This window comes from Lucilia cuprina, chromosome 3 (assembly GCF_022045245.1).
Source record: "Lucilia cuprina isolate Lc7/37 chromosome 3, ASM2204524v1, whole genome shotgun sequence".
Lineage (NCBI taxonomy): Eukaryota > Metazoa > Arthropoda > Insecta > Diptera > Calliphoridae > Lucilia > Lucilia cuprina.
In genome coordinates this window covers 40,182,157-40,198,070 of record NC_060951.1, presented here as the reverse complement: position 1 = coordinate 40,198,070, position 15,914 = coordinate 40,182,157, and the positions used below count along the sequence as shown (strand labels likewise).

The window sequence follows — 15,914 nt, the reverse complement described above, 5'->3', positions numbered from 1 at the left end:
TAAATAAATATTTCATACCTTAAATGTGATATTCAAAACCATTATATTTTTCATTGTTTTGTATTACGATTTACCAAAAAAAAATTATTTATCCAAAATGCCAAATCATGTCTAATGATCATCTAAAGTATTATTGTGTGAATAAGTTTTATTCAGTCTTCTTTTGTACTTTTTCTTTGGCGTTGAGTTTAAGAATTCTAAATGCCAATTCTTTCAAAATAAATGTTAAATGCAAATTAAGGTATAACAAATTTTATATCGCGGCTATATTGTTGAAGTTTTACCGAATTATATACGATAATAGTTATTTGGCAGAAAAATAATATATAATTGGCCTAATTGCAATAATCCTAAATTGTACTTGTACTCGATTGTTGATAATAAAAATGTAAATTTTTATACTTTATTAAAAATTAACTTTTAAAATTTATTTCATTATTTATTAAAAACAACATCACTATGAAGGTTTATTTATTATTCAAGTTAAATTGATATTTATTACCTTTAATTGTTAAACTAAATAATTAATGCATGTTTGTTGCTTAAGTCTTTTGTTCTGATTAGATAAGCCGTACAAAGAAAAAGGTACTCTTAAGCTGTCCCTTTGATATTGTGTTGAAATGATCTACTTTAATCCATTTGTTTAATTTTTATAACAATTTAATAAAAAATCTAAGCAATTATATGTTGTTATAAAAACATTAAATAAAACACTTGTTTTAGATTTACTAAAAAATTGTTGTAAGAATTTTGTTTAACTTATGTTTACTCAACACATGCGGATCCATAAATAATTACAAAAACTATTAAACAGTTCTATGGAATAATAAAAAATATTTAATTGCTTCATATTTATTTATGTTTTTCTATATAACTAACAAAACTAACATAGTGTTGAAATCAATTTTCAAAACATTTGTTTATTAAGTATAATGAACTTCCCACAGTTGCGATGCGCTCTTACTATAGACTAGACTGTAGACTATACTACATTTTAGACAAGACTATAGACTGGACTATAGACTAGACTATAGACTAGACTATAGACTAAACTATAGACTAGACTATAGACTAGACTATAGACTAGACTATAGACTAGACTATAGACTAGACTATAGACTAGACTATAGACTAGACTATAGACTAGACTATAGACTAGACTGTAATATAGTCTATATTCTAGTCAACAGTCTATAATCTAGTCTAGACTAGATTATAGACTAAACTTTAGACTATACATTAATCTTTATACTGGACTATAGACTTAACATTGGAATAGATTATAGACTAGACTTTAGACTAGACTGTAGACTACACTAGAGAATGGGCTATAGACACGACTGTCTATAGATAGACCGACAGACAGACAGTCTATAGTCTTAATCTTAGACTAAATTATAGTTAGCCCATAACTAGTATATATCATGGTAAAAATTTCATGATTCCACGCTTAGCTATTGCTGCTGAGCTCTACTGAATCACACATTGAAACGTTCCTTATAGTTATGTCATAATTATAAAATTCGAACAAGTAGGAAAGTATAGTCGGGCATGGCCGACCATATGATACCCTACACCATGAGTATATTTTTACAATTTTTACTTTTATAAAATTTTTATTTTTTGTAAAGAAACTTTTATGTTGAATATTACCATAATTCCAAAATATTTAAGCCATTTATTGATAAAAAAACTAAAATTTCTAAATGAGGCTTTATATAGGTCAAATATGGGCCGATCCTCGGTAAATTTGGGAAAAGGATATATTTCTAAATAACAGTTAGTTTTGTTGAGTTCCATTGCGATACAAATGGTTACAAGTCAATTTTAGACGTTTAAGTCATTTTTTGAAGGGGGGTTTGTATGGGGGCTAGGGTCAAATATAGGCCGATCCTTACGAAAATCTGCAGTATCATCTATACTTATATGAAACTTATTTGTGCCAATTTTTAGAGAGATAGCAGAATATTTGACGTAATTATAGCATAAGAAGTTCAATAGGCTTCGTCCTTGTGCCAAAAAACATGCTTGGTCCAAATTTCATCAAATTATCTTGAAAATTGCGGCCTGTACCTTGCGCACAAGGTTTACATGGACAGCCAGCCAGCCGGACAGACGGACGGACATGTCTTAATCGACTCAAAAAATGATTCTGAATCGATCGGTATACTTTAAGGTGGGTATTGGACCAATATTTTTGTATGTTACAAACATCAGCACAAACGTATAATACCCTCCCCACTATAGTGGTGTAGGGTATAATTAAATATAATAATTATGTTACTGCTTCATAAAAGAGTTTAGAATTGGTGTCGATTTTTCAAATTAAATAATAATGATTTTAACTCAAACTAAACTTTGTTATTGTATACTTAATTCCTGATTAAAACAAAAGACTTAGAAAAGAAACATTATTGTGTTCTTAAAGTTAAACCCTTATATATTTTAACGGAAGCAAATTATTTTCTTATGTTTAAACACATAGGCGAAAATGCTAATAAATTAATATACCCTAAGGTTTCATATAAGTTCTAAAAGATTATTTTTTTTAAAGATTGTTTAGATTAACTTTATAATAATGTGAACAAAGCTACATGACTTTCATGACTCATTGATTTATGAATATAGATTTTTTCAATTAAATTCTCTACATATTTAAATCCGTGAGCGGGTTTATGTTGTTCTAATTAAACCATACAGGTATATATTAATTTGTTAATGGATTATGACCTAGAGCGAAACTATGATGGATGGGCAGATGTATTTGTTTTCTACATATGAATTGTATTAAAAAGTATTTAAATAAAATATGTAAATGCATACATTTTATTTTAATTTAAAAAACAATTAAATTGTTTAGTATTATAAGGTTAGTCAAAATTGTGTTATTCAATTAGGTATTTGTCAGCTGTCGATCAATCAATTGTGTGGGTCTTATCGTTTTTGGGGATAGAAAAAACAAAAGAAGGAAGTTTATGTGCTTTTAATTATACAAACACATGATTTTAATTGTTTTAATATATTTGTATAAAAATTATGTATTTTTTATTTCTAAAGGGTTTCGCAAAAAGTGTTGAAATGATGAAAGAGATTTGAACAAATCTGTTTTAGCATTTTATATTTGCCTACATAAATATATAAGGGATTTGAACAAGTCTATTTTAGCATTTTATATCTATCTATCTATCTATCTATCTATCTATCTATCTATCTATCTATCTATCTATCTATCTATCTATCTATCTATCTATCTATCTATCTATCTATCTATCTATCTATCTATCTATCTATCTATCTATCTATCTATCTATCTATCTATCTATCTATCTATCTATCTATTTATCTGTCACTCTAAATAGAACCTCAAGTATGTAATTCTTAGCCTTTGCTAAAAAAACCATTTACAATAAATTTAAACAAAAATATTTCAAAATAACTTTTATTTACCAATATTTTCACTTTATAAAATTTAACTGTAAATATAATGAATCAACTTAGATATCAATCAAAACATATATTTAATTAAAATAAAAACCGAGTAATAAACCATAAATGTAATAATCTTAAAAATATGATTTGGTAAATTAATTTTAATAATAAAGATAAACTGAAATTACACAGTAAATAATATTTATCTTTAATAACAACATAAACAATAAAGTTTTTGTTTATAATTTTATCTCTCTATTACAAAAATTGATATTTTTATTATTAATATAAAGTTTGTTGCTTAAGTCTTTTGTTTTTGGTATGTTTATTGGTGTATACTGCATTGCTGTTCAATAATTCAAACGAATCAAGTATTTAATTAAACTTTTGAACTTTAAACTGAAGTAATCATAGTTACAAAAAAAAACACCAACTCACGATTTTGATAAAAATTTTTGGGTTAAATACCAAAAAAAAAAATTAAAAAAAAAATTGGATTTTTTTTAAAGGTGAAATAAAACTGCTGGCGCTACATAAATCGTTTTTAATTGATGTTATAGTTTAATTACATTTTTCTTTCTATCTATATATTTTAATTAATATTAAAGTTTATTATTACTATAATAAGCTATGGAATAAAATATTATTTAATTATTTTTAATTAATACCTTTGTATGCGTTTTTCTTTGCGTTATTTATTATGCCGTAATTTGTTAAAATATTCAATTAAGCCATGTTGCTGCAAAATCATTATTGTCACTCATTAGTCTACAGAAAACCTAAGAAATAGTTTATGTCTTTTTAAATACAATACGCGAAGACAGCTTTTACTTTTATGTTATTTTAAATGTTCTTGTTTGAGTTTGTTTTTAATGAACGTTTTTAATATTTATTACTCTTGTTTTGTAGATGTAAGTTTGTATATTTTGATTTAAAATTATTTCTTCATTTCATTTTAATTAGAATATATGTACGTGAACGTGAGTACATGTAATTAAAAAATTAATAAAAATGTTGTGTAATTAAATGTGGGCGTTAAATGTTTATGTTTTTAATGAACTAAACATAAATTATTATACAACTAATGGATGTTAGTGGAGATATTTGCATATTTAGTTTTAAACATTTATAAATTTATCTGAAGGTGATTAAATTTTAACCCCAAGTAATGTGTAATTAATATTTTCAATTTAAGAAAGTGAATATTGCGTAAGTTTTTTTATTAATTGATTGCTACAAAATGTATGCGACTGCTTTTAAGCGTTAGATATTTAGTAATTAGTCCCATATTTTTAACAAAATCTTCTATAGGTTTTGTGTACATCAAACTTGTTTAGCTCCCTTTCCTTTTGTTCTTTGTCTTTGTCTGTCATTTATTCTCAATTAGTAATTGAACATTTTTGGGAAAATCTCAAAATTCTTTTACAACTTACCTCATACAATTTTATCAAAACTGTGAAATTTTTTTCAATTAAAAAATAATTACATTCTGATTTTAAAATAAATTATTTTCTTTTATTTCCTTTCAAACTCCAACAGCCAATTTGAATATTCCAATTAACATCGAAATACAAAAATATTGAAAAAAAGAAATCAATCTCAATACAACATTAACTTAAAGCTATTAAAGGATCATCATCTGGAACTTTAACCGGTTGTTTTTGTACCCATTTCTTTTCATACAATTTCGTTTTCACCAATTTCAATTTAGTTATGCTTGTATTCGTTTGATTCTTTCTTAATTTCTTCTGTTCCAAAGCCTTTTCCTTGTCAATCTCTTGCAATTGTTCGAAAATATTTTTAGGTTTAGAATTTCTTCTTTCTGTTGATGGTGCGGTAGCATTTTTGGCAGCATATACTACAACATATTGAGAAAAAGCTGAATCGGCAGGTGTTGCCAAATCAGCGAAATCCCGAAATTGAGCAAACTGCTCTTCGGGAAAAGTATACTTTTGTATAAAACCTTCGGTAGAGGAAATTGTATGAGTATTGCTAGCATCACCATAATAGATATCGCTGGCTTCTTCATTGCTGTAGGACTGGTCTTCAGCGGAATAGAAAGTGCCTCCTCGTAAAATGCCAAAATCACCGGAGCCTAATATACTGGCATCGTATGGCGAGTAAGGTTGATGTCTTGGTTGTTGCTGTAGCTGCTTGTTTTGTTGTGAAAGAAATTTGGCAATAATGGGATCTTCAGTTAGTGGAAAATACGGTTGTAAATGCTCTAAGGGAGGCAAATCGGAAAAGTAATGGCTGTAGTAGTTTTGGGCGGCTGGCTGTTGAGTTTCAGTTTGTTTTTGCTCAACCGGTCTGCTTTTAGGTAAATGAAATCCTCGAGGTTTTATGACCACCGGTAAATGTTGTTGAGGACGTTTAATTTCGGTGGCCGCCATAGCTAGGTCAGTGGCATTTTTAAAGATTTTAGCTGGAATGAAAGAATTAGAATAGATAATATTAAATACATATTTTTAAATTTCTTTTATCGAGCTTACTAACTTAAAAACTTACTATTACATAAACACAACTATCAAAATCTAATTTACACACCTTGACAGGAAGTATTACGAAAAAAAACTTATTGAAGCTTAAAAACAATAATAACAATAGTATTGCAATCTAATAACGAAAACAAAAAACCAAAAGATTTTTTAATCTAAGAAAATACAAAATGCTTTTTTGTAAAGAGTCAAAGAAACGACAAGTCATAAGCAATTCATAGATCAATGATAATCATCTAAAAAAATACTAAAACTTGTACAATTTTCTCACAGCAACAAAAAAAAGAAACAAAAACAAAGTTATAAAATTCGAAGAAAACTCATGTTTAACTTCATTGAGACATAAAATATTATGATATCGAAAGACACAAAACCAATAACTACCATGTTTACAACAATAACAAAATCGTCATTGGCAGTTTTATGCAACTGTTGTAATGTTAGGTTAAGAAAAAAACAAATACAAAAAAAAACTACAAAAAAGTATCACAATATTTACAACATTTTGGTTACAACAAAATAACAACAAAAAATACTATGTTGTAAAGATTAAGATCTACCAAAAACGATTTGATAATGACATGGAAGTGTTTGTACTAAGATGACCCAGTAGAAATTTTACTCCAGATAGTAATGATAATACTCCAGATAGTAAGATAATTAATATTTATTGCAAGAATTTTACAACTTTTTTTTTAATTTTCAAAATTATTTTCTCAATTTTTTTTCAATTTAAATATTTAATATTTCCTAATAGGTTCATACTCTCTTTTAATGTAAACATCAATTTTTATTTAAACTTTACGAATTATATTGCTGATTTTGTCTCTGTTGTACACAAAAATCATGTCTCAATATATCTGAGAGAAAAAATATTTTTACATGTTTAATAAATATAAATGTAAGTGTAGGAAAATGTAAAATACTAAATTTTGAACTTAACATTTCCGTCAATTCACACACGAAATTCAAAGACAAGAGGAAAATTTAGGGTTTGCAAATTGATAAAAAAATAAACATTAATTGAGCACACAAAGTTAGTTTTTATATATCAACAAGTAAGCGTAAGAACTGAACAAGAACTGAACTAGAACTGAACAAGAACTGAACTAGAACTGAACTGAACTAGAACTGAACTAGAACTGAACTAGAACTGAACTAGAACTGAACTAGAAGTAAACTAGAACTGAACTAGAACTGAACTAGAACTGAACTAGAACTGAACTAGAACTGAACTAGAACTCAACTAGAATAACTTTCATAATAAAAGAAATCTAATCTTAGTTCCGTTATAAGTCTTATGTTCAAATAGGACCTATTAATACCGCAATGTTAAATATTACATTTAAGTTTGAAGTTAATATTAACAATTTTTTTTAATCTATTTTCTAGATTAAGCCATAGCTGATTTTATTGCAAGGTGAGTTTATTTAATTTTTTCTAATATTAATTAAACTATATGAACAATGTAAAATTTTCTAATTAAATTTAATTTTTATAACTTATCACATTTTTACGCTAAGACCTTTACGTTTTTAAAAGAAATTGTTGAATATGAATATTAAAATTGTCTATAAATAAAAACGTTTCATAATTAAACATACCAAAATTAATGAATTGCTGGAGTTCAAAAAGGTAAGGCTAAATCATGCATGCCTCAACTAAATCTACTCAAAAATAATTTACTTTTAAACGTAACAATGTAATTGTGACCAAGTACAAACTAGATCAAAATAAAAGTAATTGCTTCTTCCAATAACTTCCATTTAGTATTAGTTTAGTCTCATTTTATTTCATATAATTTTAAATACTTGCGTAAACACATGCATACTTTTGATTTCTTTGTATATTTCAACAATTAATACACTTTAATTTATGACTATTGTGCTGTATGTGATTGACAGGTAATGGCACGAGTTTTTCATTTTATTTTGAGTTATAACAAATCGTTACAGAATTGTAACCCAACTGCATTTATATTGACCATACTTTAATTTTATTGGTATTTGTTTGTAACTAAAAGTAATTAAAGCATGGCTCTAACACACACACACGATCATGGAACTTTACTCTTGTGGGCAATTGAAAAAAACTTTTGTTTATCTCAAATTAAACTCCCGCTCAAAGTATTGACAGACATTTAGAGCCAGAGTATACCGTAGCTAAAACAACAAGTTACAAAGTCACGACCGTGATCTTTGTTAAACTGTAATAAAGCAAAAAACAAAACCTTAACATTAGTTTTATAGATTTTTGCTACACTTTTGGTTAACATTTATTGGCAAGACCATAGCAAGTCAATAATGAGAAACTCGTATTGCAGTAAAACTTAAAAAAAATCAAATTAAAAAACACATCAATCTTTAAATGCGATTAAATGAAAAACAACGTATTTACAACATGTGATTTATAAGAAACTTGTAAGTTAAAAAATAGAACAATTGTCATTAACCAACACAAAACCTATTGCTTGATTTTTTAACAATACAATAGAATCTTCATTTATATTAAATAGATTATGAAAATTTCGTAAATCATAAAACAAGTATTATCTACAGAAGAAATCTCACTAGAAAACAATTAACTATTTACTAGAACTAGAATTAGAATTGAACTAGAACTGAACAAAAACTGAACTAGAACTGAACTAGAACTGAACTAGAACTGAACTAGAACTGAACTAGAACTGAACTAGAACTGAACTAGAACTGAAGTAGAACTTAACTAGAACTGAACTAGAACTGAACTAGAACTGAACTAGAACTGAACTAGAACTGAACTAGAACTGAACTAGAACTGAACTAGAACTGAACTAGAACTGAACTAGAACTGAACTAGAACTGAACTAGAACTGAACTAGAACTGAACTAGAACTGAACTAGAACTGAACTAGAACTGAACTAGAACTGAACTAGAACTGAACTAGAACTGAACTAGAACTGAATTAGAACTGAACCGGAAATAAACTAGAACTGAACTAGAACTTCAACTAAAGTGAACTAAAGTTGATTAATAATGAAACTAGGACAGAAAATGTTTGTCAAAATTTATTTATGATTTTTATATAAATAAATTTTACAATATTTTTCAGACAATCGTAAAACCTTATTCAAGCTATAAAACTGCGGTAATTGCCATTATTAAAATAATTGTCATTATAAATTTTTTATTATATATATTTTTTTATTTCAAGTCAGAATTAAAACTTAGGTGTTTTCTGTAAGTACCATTTTAATTATGGTCATAAAAATATAAATTGAAAAAAACGCTATCACAATTATTTAATTTTTTTATAATAAACATAAATATTAACTGAAAAAATCATAGAACTTTATTTATAGAAATAAAAAAAATTCTTAAAAAAACTTGATTTCAACCATAGTTAGAAGTCAGTTAAACGTTAAATAAAAAACGAGCAACCACCAACCATTGCCAGCCAGCAGTTTCATCTTCTTGTCCATATGGATAATTGACCATTAATATCAAGGCATAATCACAATTATTTATTTGGCATTTAATGTTTTCAATGATCTTGTAATTTCAACAGATTTTTTTGTGTGTTTCTAAAATTCTTGATTTTATGTCTCTGTCATGGTCTCGGTCTTTTTAGAAGTATTGTCTGTCAGATTCATGCTGGCTTTGGTATTTGTTTTTTTTTTTTCGAGAGCACGAAAATATCAGAGGATGTTTCTTTTTGTGTTTGAATAAATGTCAAATATTTTGATTTTTTTTTCAATTATTTTTTTTACTTCATTATTTAATTCCATAATTTAATTTTTTTATGGAATATTATTATTATTTGTAATAAATTTTGTATTTTAGTTTTAAAACACATAAAAGGTTAATTTATATCTTTCAATTGAATTTAATTAGATGATTAAGTTGTAAAATATTTTAGCATAATATTTTGCATTGAATTATAAAAGTCAAAAGAAATTTGAAAAATCAAACTAAGACCGCAAAAGATCCAAATCTATCGCCTTTCAATATCGATCCAAAAATATATACATCACGTAGTAATAAAAAGTGGTCCTATATAGTTTCTAAATGGAAAAAATTAATATTAAATTCTCAATTCCATCGATTGTATGCAAACTTAGTCGCCACATGATTCTGACCCCTTTTCTGTAATATTATCTCTAAACGGATTTAACTTGAACGCTTGAGATTAAGATCTCTCCAGACAACCTTACAAATAAATTATCTCAAATTAAATTATATATTTTGCTACAATTTCTTTAAACAATGTTAATGCTATCAATGAATCATTTTAAGTAAAGACATTAAATACATAGAGAGTGTCAATGCTAAAGTTTTATTGTTTTTTTCACTTAATGCCTCAGGGTATTAAAATGTAACTGTTTAAGATTTTAATTGACAATAAACTTGTTACGAGATCTTAATATATATAATAGATAAAGCTATAAATGATATTGAAAAAAAATTAACAAATAACATAAAGTTGATACACAATAAGCATTAAAAATACATGGTTCATAACAATCGGGAGTTAAAACTTTTGAATTATGTTTAAAATTTTCTTTTATTAACTTAGAAAGAGGTTACTCAAAAAAATAAATAAAAAATAAAAACATAATTTGTTTACATTCATTTTAAACAAAGGTCAAATTCAATACAAGTCAAGGTATATTTCCTTGCAGTCGAATTTTTTTCATAAGGTTCCTAACATAAATTTTATTAGTACGTTATAAAATCATAATAGTTTATTTCAAAAGAAAATATTAATTGTTAATATATGTACTTTAAACAGAATACCTACTTCGCATATTTTTTATGACAATTTCCATAAAATGTTTCCATAATGTTAGTTACTCATAATACAATTTACGAGTAAATAACATAAAAGCCACTTTTCCGAAAGAGACTTTATTATCGTAACAACGTCAGTTTACAAGCTGACGAAGAATAATTGGTACAAAAAATTTTAAAATCATACAACATAAAGCACGATGGCACAAGCCACAAGGCTATAGACATCTATTCATCAGTTCTAGTTCAGTTCTAGTTCAGTTCTAGTTCTGTTCTAGTTCAGTTCTAGTTCAGTTCTAGTTCAGTTCTATTTCATTTCTAGTTCATTTCTAGTTCAGTTCTAGTTCAGTTCTAGTTCAGTTCTAGTTCAGTTCTAGTTCAGTTCTAGTTCAGTTCTAGTTCAGTTCTAGTTCAGTTCTAGTTCAGTTCTAGTTCAGTTCTAGTTCAGTTCTAGTTCAGTTCTAGTTCAGTTCTAGTTCAGTTCTAGTTCAGTTCTAGTTCAGTTCTAGTTCAGTTCTAGTTCAGTTCTAGTTCAGTGCTAGTTCAGTTCTAGTTCAGTTCAAGTTGAGTTCTAGTTCAGTTCTAGTTCAGTATTAGTTCAGTTCTAGTTCAGTTCTAGTTCAGTTCTAGTTCAGTTCTAGTTCAGTTCTAGTTCAGTTCTAGTTTAGTTCTAGTCCAGTTCTAATTACTATTTTCTAATCTATAAACTAGATTAATACTTTCTAGTCTATAAATTCTTTCTATTAACTGTATGACATTACCTTGTAGTTTATAGCGAATGCAAGATAAATAGACTAGACGAGAGTAAGGAAAAACTTCTTTTTGTTGTTAAAAAAATGCATTTTATAATATAAAAATTATATTGCTTTAGTTTTAAACATTTTTTAAAATTTCTGTTTCAAATATTTTCTATCACACCGCAACTAGATTTTAATGCCAGACATTTAATTGTTTTATATAGTTTTTTGTTTTAAAACTCCAGTTTTTTGTATTTGTTTTATATTAGTATAAAAATACAATTAACAACCGAAACGACTGAACAAAAATGATAATAACTTCTACTACTGGCTATTAACTAAAGGAAAATAATGATTGTAAAAATCATAAAAAAATGCTAGAATCGTAAATTTACAAAGTTAAGAAGTTAACAAAAACAATTGTAACATACGTCTGTAACAAATGACAGTAAATGGGAAAATTTTAACTTAACTCTAGTTAACAACATTTCAACAAGTTAACAATCATTGTCAATGCCTACATATTGTCGGTACCCACTAACAAGTGTACTAACTGAAGAACCAAAGAAAAAAACAAAACAGTAAAAATAAAAAATAAATACCAAAACCATTTCATTTTATGACTGACAGTAAGTCAGTCTTATATTTTAAGGTACTGACACTTGTAGTGTATGGTTTTTTGAATGATTTGTGTTTTTTTCACATTTCATGTTGTAGTTTTCAGTCTCTAGTACCTTGAAACATTTATGTACAAAATTGATTTATATGTTTCTTTTCTATTTGCTACAGTTTTTTTTTTTTGCTCATGTTAAAGATCTTCCGGGTCATGATTTTCTAATTAAATCAAATACGAAAAACATTATTAAGTTAAATATTGTGTGTGTGTTCTTTTGTCTAACACTTGTTGTGATACAAGTTATTTACGATTTTACTTTAACATTTATTTTAGTGTTTAGAATGAAATTAAATACAAATTATTGCTGTTGTTCTAGAATATTTTATGTTAGAATTATAATTATATAGTGTTTATTTGTTGTTTATGAGATAATTATCCTGCAGTACATGACATGTTATACACATTATGGTGTGTTTATAACGCAGAATTAAAGATTTTTCTTTAGATGCTGTCAGAATTTTTAAATATTATTATACCCTTAGTTATTTTCTGAAGAAAACTATATATGGAAGGTATGATTACTTATAGACCGATCTTCATAGAACTCGATTGAGAAATTTTGGATCGCACAAATTTAGCCGATATACTCTAATTTTTAAGACAATAATGAGCGTTAAAGTTATATTTTGAAGGGGAACTTATATGGACGGTAGGATCAATTAATGACCAATCTTTAACGAAGATATTAAGGATCCCACTTTATAAATTCATATAAAATTTCACCGCTATAAGGACCCTACACCCCATATTTTTTCTGGTTTCGCTATTAACAGATCTATTTTATGTTGTTAAGCAACTTGTTGCTAGTAGGGTTCTATAGTTGAAACGAAAAGTCGACTTTTCGACTTTTTTCATTTAGTTTAAAGTCGACTTTTCGACTTTTTGCATTTTATAATAAGTCGATTTTTCAATATTTTTCATTTAATTAAAAGTCGACTTTTCGACTAAGTATTTTATAAATAGTCGACTTTTTCCAACTTTTCGACTTTTTTTGACTTTTCGACTATTTTCGACTTTTTTCCGACTATTTTTTTACTTTTTTCGAGTTTTTCCGACTATTTTACAGTTTTTGACTTTTTTTCCACTTTTTTTAAATTTTCGACTATTTTTGACTTGTTTCAACAATTTTCGAGTTTTCTACTTTTCGATTTTTTCGACTTTTTGACTATTATCGACTTCTTTCGACTTTTTTCCGACTATTTTTTGAATTTTTCCGACTATTTGAGAGTTTTTGACTTTTTTCCACTTTTTTTGAATTTTCGACTATTTTTGACTTGTTTCCACAATTTTCGAGTTTTCGACTTTATTTTGACTTTTCGACGTATCGACCTTTTTTGACTTATTTACTTTTTTCGACTTTCAGACTTTTCGTCTTTTATTAACAAAGTCGACTTTTTTCACAGGCGATAGTCGAGTTATCGACTTTTTGGGAAAAAAATAGTCGACTTCGACTTTTTTCGACAAAAATTCGATTGTTCGATTATTCGAAAGTCGATTTATAGAACCCTAGTTGCAATAATAAAAAAAATGTTTATATTTGTTGTTTAGATGTTAGGATATGTTTTTTTTTTTTTAAATACATTAAATAAACATTATCCTGTTGGGGAACATGTTGCTAGCAATATTATTCTTTAAAAGTTAATTTTTTTTCATTTGATAGATCTAGATAGACGACTCCTTAGCTGATTCATTAGTCACTCAATAGGCGATACTGCAGATGATTCTACAGTAATTTTTAGACTATATAGTGGACTCAATAACCGACTCCTTAGCTGATTCATTAGTCACTCAATAGGATATACTGCAGATGATTCTACAGTAATTTTTAGACTATATAGTGGACTCAATAACCGACTATATAGACGGCCCTATACTCGTCTCAATAGACGTCTCTATAAACGACCATACAGACGACTCTATACAAGATTCTGAAGTAATTTTTTTTAAATTCTATAGTGGACTCAACAATCGACTCTAAGGACGACTCTATTCTCGACTACAAATATATGATTCAATGGAAGACATATGTAATAGACGACTCCATAGATGTCTATGCAAACGACTAAACAAACTAATCCAAAACAATTTTCTATACATATATGTATAGTCGACTCTGTATATAATCTTATTATGGGCCATTTTACTTAGTGTGTAAAATTTTATTAAATTTGTATATTTTCTAAGACTAAATTTGCTTTTAATAGCTTGTACCACATTTGTAACTAGTGTACCAAAGATTTTTGGTACTTTTTCGTTCTCTAACTAAATTTTCTTTAACATTGATATTTGGTACATTTTGAGTTCTGTGTAATATTGAACCCATAATCTAACTTTAAGCGTGTAGAGTCCGATTTAAATAGAAATATATAAAACAGAACTTTTTGGTACTTTTTTAGTTTTTCAAAAGGTACTTTATAAAATTTTTAAACTAAAATAATAAAATTAAACAAGCAGAGTCCTTAGTGAATAAAAAACTGTATTATAGAATTTTTGATACTTTTTCGTTCTTCATGTGAACCAAAAATTTAGACTTTATATGTTCTTAATATAATGAAAATATATATGAGTAGACCTTTTGGTAGCTTTTCGTTCTTCAACTGTTACTTCTAAAGTTTTCTAAACCTGGACTAAAAGAGAATAAATATAAAGGTACTTTTAGATAATTTCTCATTCCAAAGGGATACTTTTGGAATTATTTATATTGAACGTAGAAACATAAAATAAAAAAAATTCCGGTAGAATGAAAATCTGTATTATTAATTAAATGGTTAAATGAGTTTTCTATGTATGATCCAATTACAAAAAATAACTTTTATCACCACTTCAATTATATTTTTTTGTATTGAATTTTTTGAATTAAACTAATTTTATTTTGGAGTTAAATGTTAATATTATTTGATATATATAATTTTTCTTTCACTTCATAATAACTTCCAAAAAAGAACATAAAAATTACTTCCTTAGAATGACTTCAGATGTAGTGAATTTGGAATCAAATAAGAACGAGGAATATCTCCTATGACAAGTCTTTTTTAAAATCATTACTTCTCCAACCCTTTTTCAACTACTTCTACTTCTTTCTGCTTCTTTGGAAATTCTTTTTTTGCTGGGTACAACCTTATATGTAGTTAAAATGCTATATTTGTATGACATTATTTCTGTTATTTGAAATATTATGTAAAAAAAAGATCTCTTTCACTTTTTTTCCTTTAACCATCACCAAAAGTCATTGAACTCTTTAACAAAAATATTTATTTTCCTTAAAACCATCAAAAGACATTTAAAAGATCAACAACTTGAAAATTATTAACAACTAAACAAAAAAAATTAAATAAACAATAGAGAAACAAAAATCAATCAACAGCTGTTAATAGAGACAAAGTTGTTGTTATTGTTGTTTATTTATTGTTGTCGTTGCTATTATTATACCCTACACCACTTTAGCGAGGAGGGTATATTGGGTTTGTGCTGATGTTTCTAACGTACAATAATATTGATCATATACCCACCTTAAAGTATACCAATCGGCTCAGAATCATTTCTGATTCGATTTAGCTATGCCCGTCCGTCTGTCCGTCCGTCTGTCCCTGTAATCTTTGTAATCAAACTACAGGCCGCAATTTTGAAGATAATTGAATGAAGTTTGGTACATGATCTTCTATTATCCCAGGGACGAATCCTATTGAAAATGGTTAAGATCGGTCCATTATTTCACCTAGCCCCCATACAACTGTACCCCCGAATAGGGCTAACAAATATTTAAATCAAACTACAGGTCGCTATTTTGGAGATAATTCAATGAAA

The 15,914-nt window shown here is 27.0% G+C and overlaps 1 protein-coding gene across 1 annotated transcript in view; it reads right to left on the bottom strand.

Moving 5' to 3' along the window:
- Positions 1 to 4,916: 4,916 nt before the first annotated feature.
- Positions 4,917 to 15,914, bottom strand: part of LOC111685316 — a 20,447-nt gene continuing 9,449 nt past the window's right edge. The window contains exon 2 of the mRNA XM_023447573.2: positions 4,917 to 5,854. Within this exon, the coding sequence (XP_023303341.2) occupies positions 5,040 to 5,854 (815 nt within the window). The 3' untranslated portion in view covers positions 4,917 to 5,039. The remainder of the gene's footprint in view (positions 5,855 to 15,914) is intronic.